This window comes from Rosa rugosa, chromosome 7 (assembly GCF_958449725.1).
Source record: "Rosa rugosa chromosome 7, drRosRugo1.1, whole genome shotgun sequence".
NCBI classification, from domain to species: Eukaryota; Viridiplantae; Streptophyta; class Magnoliopsida; order Rosales; family Rosaceae; genus Rosa; species Rosa rugosa.
This window is the reverse complement of record NC_084826.1, coordinates 21,709,439-21,719,228: the sequence shown is the minus strand read 5'-3', so window position 1 is coordinate 21,719,228 and position 9,790 is coordinate 21,709,439. Positions and strand designations below refer to the sequence as shown.

The following is a 9,790-nucleotide window of genomic DNA, read 5'->3' as shown; positions in this document are numbered from 1 at the left end:
GTGTCTTTTTTTCTCTCTCTGTTTCCAGGAGAAGCAAAAGAAAGAGGAGCAATGGAAAAGATGGGGATGACAAAGGGAGAAAAGTGAACCCGAGTATGCATGTAGCAGATTTTTCCATTACAGAATCAAAAATCAACTGGTGAGTTATATCTAGCTCTTAATCTTTCCTACAATGTCACACAAAAGTAATCGAATTTATGTTCAAATCAAGGAATCGGTATACACAACTCACAACAGATAATTATTTAGAAAGAATCAATTTCGATATATATGCAGTCTTTCATCATTGGATTAATAATTTTAGGAAGTCTTCTTGTGTTATGTAACTTCTTGACTCATGGAGTGTCTAACACAAATGCATAGGCCTTTTCTTTTAACTAGACTGGTTTTGCATTCTAGCGTATGGTGTATGAAATATCTAGAAGTTAAAAATTAGAAAAATATAAAAGGAACGAAACCTAAACAGAAAATGCATATAGATTGTCATAACCATCCCATTATAATATTTTGCCAGATTCTCCTTAGTTAACCAACGTAATAAAGTCATAGATATAGTTTTACGATTACAGATTGTAAGTCATATATAAGTAGGTCAAAAGCGAAAGGGTTTTAGTTGGCTTCAGTCGAGAGTGACGGAACAAATCGATTGGATTCCGCCCTTTTCATTTCTTCAACTTTAAGCTGATGATGATACCTTGCAACTGACCATATTCCCCGAATTGATATTGACATTTCTTATATATGTAGACATCAAACGAGAAAAAGGCGGATACACTTGTTTGGTGAAGAACTGAACATACTATACACTTTTCTCTCATAGCATGTCTGAGAAGTGACAAGTATCCTATCAACTTGAACAACATTCAACAGAAAAATCAGACTTTCATTAGTCTTTGCACAGCTTGGTTCATGTTCAAAAATCTCAGTTTCAAGTCCACCCATCAGGTTTTCTCTAGCTTTCTGCTCTATCTTAACTTTATATTTGGTTAATTTGGTAGTTTGGTTTTACAAACATCCCATCATCAACAAATACATACTGATTACTGAAACTTGCATAAGCTCTTTACTACAAATATATTATTATAACTACAAATTCATTTGTAAATATAAATTAGCTCTATACTACAAATTTATTATTAATCTTTTCTTATGTAAATACGGGGTGTTGCTAAAATTGTTGGTCGTTCAAAGTTACCCCTTCAGTAGAATACCTTTCAAAATTTGCCAATTTCAGATATGTACGTAAATTTTTTTCTCTACTTTGAATTGTCTTTATTTTGTTAATATTTCAATTTCCTGATAATAAGTGAATGTTTTTTTTTTTTGATCAAAAGATGAACTTCATTAATGAACGAAGATTACAATGAGATTAGGAGCAAAAGTTTTTAGAAGAAAGCTTTGCCCACATTAGACTTCACACTCGAAGTCCATACTGACACACTGGTGAAGCCAACTAGGCCCCGACTCCAAACATAATAAAGGTTGACTCAACTTCAAGGCTTCTTTAGCAAGGCGATGTGCAACTTTGTTACAATCTCGCCTTACAAATCGCCAACTACAACTAGCAAAAGACTTAAGTAATAAGTGAATGTTTTGAACTTTGTTGTTTTTCTTTTCTTTTTTACTTTTTTATTTTATTTTTTTCGATTAAAAATACAATGGTAAGTAGTTCATAGGTAATAAGCAACCTCCTCCACTTGTCATCAGTGTGCTATTGGATGACTTGTGTGACACTCCTAGATTTAGAGAGGTAGCTATGACTAGCTAGGTTTGTTGTTTTCTTTTCTTCTGGGCCTTTTGGCCCCCTTATATCCAAAAAAAAAAAAAGTAAGCAACAAAATGTAGTTTTATTGATTAAATTTATAAGAAAATTAGTTTTACACTCAATTTGATAATGATTTATTACGTACGATAAAATATAAGTTTTCTTATCAATTTACACCCAATTCATACCATCAAACATTCCTTATTGAGTAGGTTGTCCAATTAATACAATTCTCATCATTTTTGATTCCCAATATACCCTTTATCATCTTGTACAAAGTCATATTGAAAAAAATTAGTTTATACGTCTGATTTATAACATGTTGAAAGTATGTGATTTATGGCTTGATTTGTGCTTTGATTTCAAATTCTCATTGACCTAAGAAAGAAGTTGATATGATTCATAATAAATATGCTGATTTATGTACAGTTTGAAATAATAGAATATGTTAATAATAGAATCATAATGCTAAATATGCTGATATGATTCTAAGAAAGAATACTGTATGGTCTCACAATAATTGGTTGTCGGAGATCTTATAGGTCACCGGAGAGATCGCTAAAGACTTTTATAACCCCCCCCCCCAATAAAACCCAACAAAAAATTATTGGGGGCAATAAAAGTTTTAATTTTATTGGGGGGAGGGGGGTTTATAAAAGTTTATTGAGTATTATTGGGGGGCAATAAAACCATACGCCGGACTTCGGTCACCTATCCGGAGGTAGCTGGAGGTCCCCAAAGAGATCGTCAGAGACTTTTATTACCCCATAATAAAAACACAATAAGTTTTTATTAGGGGCAATAAAGTTCATTCAGTATTATTGGGGGGGGGGGGGGGGAATAAAACTGGACTTCGGACTACAGTCACTGGTCGCCGGACTCCGGTGACTCCGATCACCGGAGTCTGGCGAAGTCTCTGTTGATTTCTCTCTCTCTCTAAGTGACAAAGAGAGAGAGGGCAAAATTGTCCCAAAAATAAACAAAAAAAATAAAAATAAAAATACTTAATTGGGTAATAGGATAAAAGATATGTAATTTATTGGGTAAGTGGACAATCTCATAAGATGTTTGGGTAAGTTTTTTTTTTTTTTTTTTTTGAAGAATATCATGTCGATATATTAATACTCAGGCCAGAAAGGACCATTACATATCCTCCCTCTACCATCTCTGGGTAGATAAAGAGTTTGTGGTAAACCACAGCGATACATAGATTAGGTCCGATTATTTGACGGTACCCATGCTCACTTATTTAAGCAAGCCTATACACTATGAAATAACATAGTAAATAAGCAAGCCTAAGGTAAAAACTCATAGTTGCCCTAAAACAATAGGAAATTAATTAGAAAGCAAGAAACTAACTAAATAGAATAGCCCAAAAGGCAGCCCAAATAAAAGCCACAACCCAGCCCAGCAGGTGGATCAGCACCCGGCCCAAATCTTCCCCTCCTCCACGTTCTTGCAACATACAGCAGGCTTCCCTGCCTTCGGTCTAGGCCACCGCCACGACCATCACGCCGCCAAGCCCACGTCGCCTGCACCATGCCGCCACGATCATCAACACTGCCACGACCATCAATGCCCACGCCCACGTCGCCTGCACCAACGCCGCCACGATCATCAACACCACGACCACGCCGCCTGCATCACACCGCAATGACCACGCTGCCACGACCAACAACCTCCAAGCTCCACCTCTGTACATCCCACCGCCACGCATCGGAGGCTCTAAATCAGACCCCGCTGCCTCAACAAACCTGCAGAAGCGGCAGCGACTTCTCAGACCACCAGAGCCATAGTCTCAAGACAGTCCCGTCCGGCCGCACTCTCCACACAACGACGAAGCCAGAGGCTTGCCATGGGCGGGAGCCGCCGGACGAGCAACGAGATGGAAATCTGGAAAAAAAAACCTAGTTTGGGGTAGGGTTTTTCGTTGAGAGAGATGTTCTTCCTCTTTGTTTTGTTTCTTTCTTATAGTGGAATATGATGTTTGGGTAAGTTAGTGTAGCTCAAATTTGAGTAATTGGACATTTTTCTAAATTTAGGTAAATGAAAATTTTCCCTAACCAAAACTGCGGGATCAATAAAAAATCTACAATTAAAATATTTATAATGAGTGCATTAATCTTGCTAGCGACTAATATTTGTTAAATATAAATTGTGAAAATTTGTGTTATTTTTGGGAAAAAAAAAATATCATTGTTGGCAATAATTGAGTATATCGATAAGAAATAATAGGTGGAACCCAGTAAATTTTATAAAATTGGGTCTATCGTAAATTGTCCCAAAATTTAATTTAGGCGGGCCAAAACTTCAAAGTGACGCCTTAAGTTTTTTTTTTTTTTTTTTTGGAGAATAAGCCACACCATATTTTACTAAGAAAATTGGGAGGAAATCACCTGTCCCACGAATAAGAATTCGACACGTAATCCCTAACCTAACACTCCACAAACTCTGTTAACTCTTACTAAAAAATAAATAATAAAGTCTTAGAAAAATAATTTTTCTAAGATCCAAGAACACGTACATCTTCCAGCTTTCCCAGTACTCGGGCACCAATTTCCATTCCAACTCAGTCCCACCTTTCTGTAATCCTTCCCCAAATACTCCCCCACCTTCACATTCCCATCCTTCAAATCAAACCCGGCCAGTTTCCTTCTTCATCGAGTCACCGAAATTCGACCAAAACTGCTCAGACTCACCCAAGAAAACCCATCAGACCCATTTGGGTTTGCAGAGGCTTTAACACGAAAGTTTGAAATTTTCGCTTTGTCAAGAGTTTGAAGAGAACGGTTTTGGGGGTTGATTGGGTGAGTGGAGTTGAAGAACAGAGAAGTGAGTTTGGGCTTGTAGGGAGTATTAGATCCATTTTGTGGTGTGCACAGGGGAACCAATGCATCCTATCTATCAGGTTGAAACATGGCTCACTCTTCCATTGAATAAGGAAAAATTCATAGTCGGAAAAGAAAAGGCAAAGGAGATGGTTGAAAGAGCGGTGGAGTGGAGTATGTGAGAGGAGCAGACGGTGGTGGGCGGTGAAGGCTTCAGGCATCGAAACTGAATCCAAACGATCCAATTAAAATTTGATCACCTCGATCCTTTCTTCACTATCAAACCCCCATGTCAGATTTTCAACATCTATAATTATTTCTATCTAAATTAAGGTGACTTCCGAAGAAGGAGGACGGTTTGATTTTTTGTTTCTTTGATTTTGATCTAGAAAAAGAGGACACGAAGAGGCAACATAGATAGTCACTGTATTTCATATTTTCTTGTTTTAGTTAATTTTCATTTTAAGTTTTTAATATAAAAATAATAATAAATTTAACAGAGTTAATCTTCTGTCAAGTGAGTTAGTGGAGTAGGTGACAGAATTGGAACTCCCTATGACAAGTGATTTCCTCCTAAGCTAGGGAACACAAACTGAATTTCTTTCATGGTTTTAACTTTTAAGGAAATGATTCACCTTTTCAACAAAAGGATTTAGTGATAGTTCCAATTTCCAATTTACACTTATCCTCCTGCTATTTTTTTCTTCCCCTTTTCCTGATCGAAGGTCTATAATTCTTTGTTATGAAAGTTTCATGTGTTATTTTTTATAATTTTAATTTAATTTGTTTTTGTTTTTGGTATCAGCAATGGCCTTACGTACAAAGGAGGAACATATAAAGAAGATATTGGAGCTGTTGAAGGATCCCAATGTGTCAACAGTAGTTCTTGATGGGAAGCGTGGAGTAGGGAAAACGTGGATAGCAAAAGAGATAATCAAGGATAAAGATTTAATCCATGACACTCTCTGGCTGTATGTGAATAACAATTATGACACAGAATCTCTTCACGAAAACATTGCTCGCCAGCTATCTCTATTCTCTATTCATGAGGAATGGGAAGATGATGATGCTGCTGAGGAGGAGCAGAGCTTGGAGAAGTTGAAGCCGAGAATATCTGAGAAGCTTGAAGAGTTCAGATCTGCAGCACATAAAGAAAAGAAACTATTTCTTCTAGTCCTGGATGATGTTCCTCATCAGAAGGATGTAGAGGAGATTATGAAAGAAGTTGACAACCTGCTGACTTTAAATGAATCTTTCAAGGTTTTAATCACCAGAGACGAAAGCGATGGAAGAGGCACCACGCTGGGGATGAACCAGGAAATTAAGAGTTGCAATACAATAGTATACCCGATAGATCCATTGTCCACTGATGAGTCCTCGGCTTTATTGCGTGAAAACATAATCAAGGAAGAAGTTCTTGATTGTCCAGGCTTTGGAAAACTATCCAACGCTATTGTGGAGATGAGTAAGGGTATTCCTACTGTACTTATCACGACAGCAAAAGCAATAAATTACTTGGCAGATAAAGGTTCCGGCGTTTGGTCGTTGGAAAATATTTTGGAAGAAGCAGCTTATGATGGGGAAACTGCTATAAATCTGCTACTTCGCTCTTGGTGCAATGCATTGCCAATCGGTGCTCCGACCGACTGCTTTTGGCATTCCATGCAGCTTCTCAACAAACATGGTGGTGTTCATTACAATGAGTTGATCACACAATGGATAATGGAAGGATATTTTGGATGCAACAATCAGATTGGGAAGGTCTATGAGCAAGGACATAAGGTCCTGATGTGTTGTAAAACTAACATAGAAAGTGTTTCAGAAAATGGAGAGAGCTTTGCTTCTAAGAACTTGAGAGAGAGAGAGTTTAGATGCAGATAATAAGTGTAGTATTTTCTGTTTTTCTCCTCATAACATGGATGAGAAATGGACTACATATAGTGGAAGATAGGGAACATGTAGCCTAAAGTCCTCCATAAAACAAGGACCCCTAAAGTCCTCCATAAAACAAGGATTCCTAAAGTCATCCATAAAACATGGAAAGGGTAAGCCTATAACAACATAATGATTTACCCTATATCTATTTACATGATATAGCCATAATGATTTACAACACTCCCCCTTGGATATTTCATGTCAATAGTGTTGCATGGGTTGTGCGCTTCTAAGTTGTCTCATCAAAAACCTTGCCAAGTAATAAAAACCCTGTGGGAAAAAAACAACCTTGGTCGAAGGAGAAAAAGAGCACAACGCGTATGAGTGTGGAGTAGTAATATCACAGCTTCGGAGATAAGTGGAGTCTTCTTATTAGCATCATAAGTAGGTAGTATGTCTACGAGAGGGATGCATTTAGATTTGCTACACCAAAACCTTGCCCGGTAAACCCAGTGGGAGAAACCCGTGGTCGAAGGGAAAAGATGAGCAAATGCATATATGTCAAATCAAAGCATCTTCAGGATGTAGTATAAGTGGGGTGACCATTCTAAAGATGTGCCTCGTTAAAACCTTGCCAGGTAACAAAACCCAGTGGGACAAAATAACCCTGGACGAAGGACGAAAAGAGTACACGATGGTCAAGTGTATATGCTTCGGGATACTCCCCCTGATTTCGACTCCCCCTGAAAATTACATGTTAGGTAATTCAGATAGTTTACGTAGACCAATACCTTGAACATGCTTCTGGAATGTAGACTTTGGTAGTGACTTGGTAAAGAGGTCTGCACGATTATCTTCAGATCGAATCTGCTTGACTTCAATCTTCTGATGCTCCTGTTGTTGCTGATTGAAGAAGAACTTCGGTGCAATATGTTTGGTGTTGTCTCCTTTGATGAAACCCGTCTTCATCTGCTCTATGTAAGCAGCATTATCCTCGTAGATAATGGTTGGTTCATCAGTGGTGGAATGCAGTCCACATGTGATTCGAACATGCTTTGTAACGGCTCTTAGCCATGTACATTCACATACTGCTTCTTGAAGAGCTAGTATCTCAGCATGATTCGAAGAGGTAGCAACAAGTGTCTATTTCGTAGACCTCCAAGAAATTGCAGTATTCCCAATGGTAAAGACATAACCAGTTTGGGAACGTGCCTTGTGCGGGTCTGATAGATATTCTATATCAGCATATCCAACAAGGCGAGCATCATTCTGAGGATCAAGGGGGTTTGATCCATTCCTTGATGCGTAGGGATAGAATAAGCCCATATCCGTTGTACCTCTAAGGTAGCGGAAAAATGTCTTTCATGCCATTCCAGTGGCGGCGTGTTGGCGCAGAGCTATATCTAGCTAACAAGTTCACATCGAATGAGATGTCCTATCTAGGGCATTGAGCCAAGTACAATAATGTGCCTATTGCACTTAGATATGAGACTTCTGGTACCAATATCTCTTCGTTATCATCTGCAGGACGATACGGTTCTCTCTAGACTTCAGACGACCATGGGTGTGCTTGCTTTTATCCTCATTAAAGCATCTTAACATCTTCTGGATGTAATTTGGTTGATGGACCAAAATTTCATCTGCACTGTGCTCGGGCTCCAGGTCGAGACAATAATTTGTTCTCCCAAGGCCTTTCATCTCAAATTCCAACTTCAGGTGCTTTGCGGTTTCCTTGATCTCTTCAGGAGTATCGATCAAATTCATGTCATTGACATAGACCGCCACAATTCTAAACTAGGAACTTGTTTCCTTAATAAACACGCATGGGCATAGTTTATTATTCACATATCCCATCCTGATTAAATATTCACTTAGACGGTTATACCACCTCCGTCTGGATTGTTTCAATCCATAAAGTGAACGCCTCAAAACTAATGGAGAGCGTGTTCCGTGGTCTAGAACTATTTGCATCGGGTATATTAAGTTCTTCAGGAACTTTCAGGTATATTTCTGTATTATGATCCCCCTAGAGATAAGTTATGACCACATTCATAAGCTGCATATTCAGTTTTTCGGAAACTACCAAATTGATAAGGTAGTGGAACGTTATGACGTTCATTACGGGAGAATACGCGTCCTCGTAATCAATCACAGGGCGTTGAGAAAATTCTTGCGCCACTAGACGAGCTTTGTGTATCACAATCTCATTTTTCTCATTACGCTTCCTTATAAATACCCATTTAAATTCTACAGGTTTAACATGGGGAGGTGTAGGAACAACAGGTCCAAAACACCTTTCTCTTTGTCAAGGAATCTAATTTGACCTGGATTGCTTCTTTCCATTTTGGCCAGTCGTCTCTACGTTGACATTATCAACGGAGCGAGGTTCGATGTCATCGCTAGTTATAATTTCGGTAGCTACCGCGAATACAAATATATCATCGATGATAATCTCATTTCGATTCCAAATCTCACTTAAGAATGCGTAATTTATCGAGATTTCTCTATTCTCGAGAGTGGGTTCAAACGTTGGAGCGTCCCCCAACGTTGTCTCTTCTAGGACGGACCCATAATCTGGAATTATCTCGTGAGATGGATCAGTTGAGATCGCGATGTCTAGTGGATTCGTTTGTGCTGGTTTTACCCTCTTCCGGGGATAGGAATCCTTCGAACCTAGTGGTCTACCTCGCTTCTGGGCAGGGACATGTGACTGGTTAGCCGCCATGGTCGTACCTCGTCCATCCGGGACAACGCGTCCTACAGGGACATCTATTCTTGCAGGCACATTTGTAGCAGGTATATGTGATCTCGTCACTTTAGCTAGATCAGAGAAAGCGTCTGGCATATTTTGGGCTACACTTTGTAGATCTAGAATTCTCCGCACTTCACTATCGCATTGTGTGGTTCGGGGATCGAGATGAGACATAGTGGGGACATTCCACGTCAATTCACGTCGTTCATCAGGAACGGTAACGTTCTTATCTCCCCCTAACGGCGGGAAGACTGTCTCATCAAAGTGACAATCTGTAAACTCTCCGGCATTATCAGGTCTTATGGACTTTATGGGATAATCCGAGTGGTGATCCACAATTTCATGATCTGGGCGAGAGTTTAGCAAAAGCAGCATTTTCTTGTGGACAATAGTGTAACATGTGATCACTTTGTCGATACATCAACCACAACCATGAAATATTTAAATTGTCCGCATGGTGGTTGGAAAGGTCCACAAATTTTCCTTGCATTCTGTGCAGAAAAATGGTGTGTGTATATACTAGTCTTTGCACATGATGGTCTAGAGTTTAACATTCCTAACGAGCAAGTT

General features: G+C 38.9%; 1 protein-coding gene across 1 annotated transcript in view; it reads left to right on the top strand.

Annotated features, from left to right (window-relative positions):
* Positions 1–8,957, top strand: part of LOC133723043 (putative disease resistance protein At4g19050) — a 9,927-nt gene extending 970 nt beyond the window's left edge. The window contains exons 2-5 of the mRNA XM_062149880.1: positions 29–139; positions 748–945; positions 5,399–6,408; positions 8,949–8,957. Coding sequence (XP_062005864.1) covers positions 5,401–6,408; positions 8,949–8,957 — 1,017 coding nt within the window. The 5' untranslated portion in view covers positions 29–139; positions 748–945; positions 5,399–5,400. The remainder of the gene's footprint in view (positions 1–28; positions 140–747; positions 946–5,398; positions 6,409–8,948) is intronic.
* Positions 8,958–9,790: the final 833 nt, after the last annotated feature.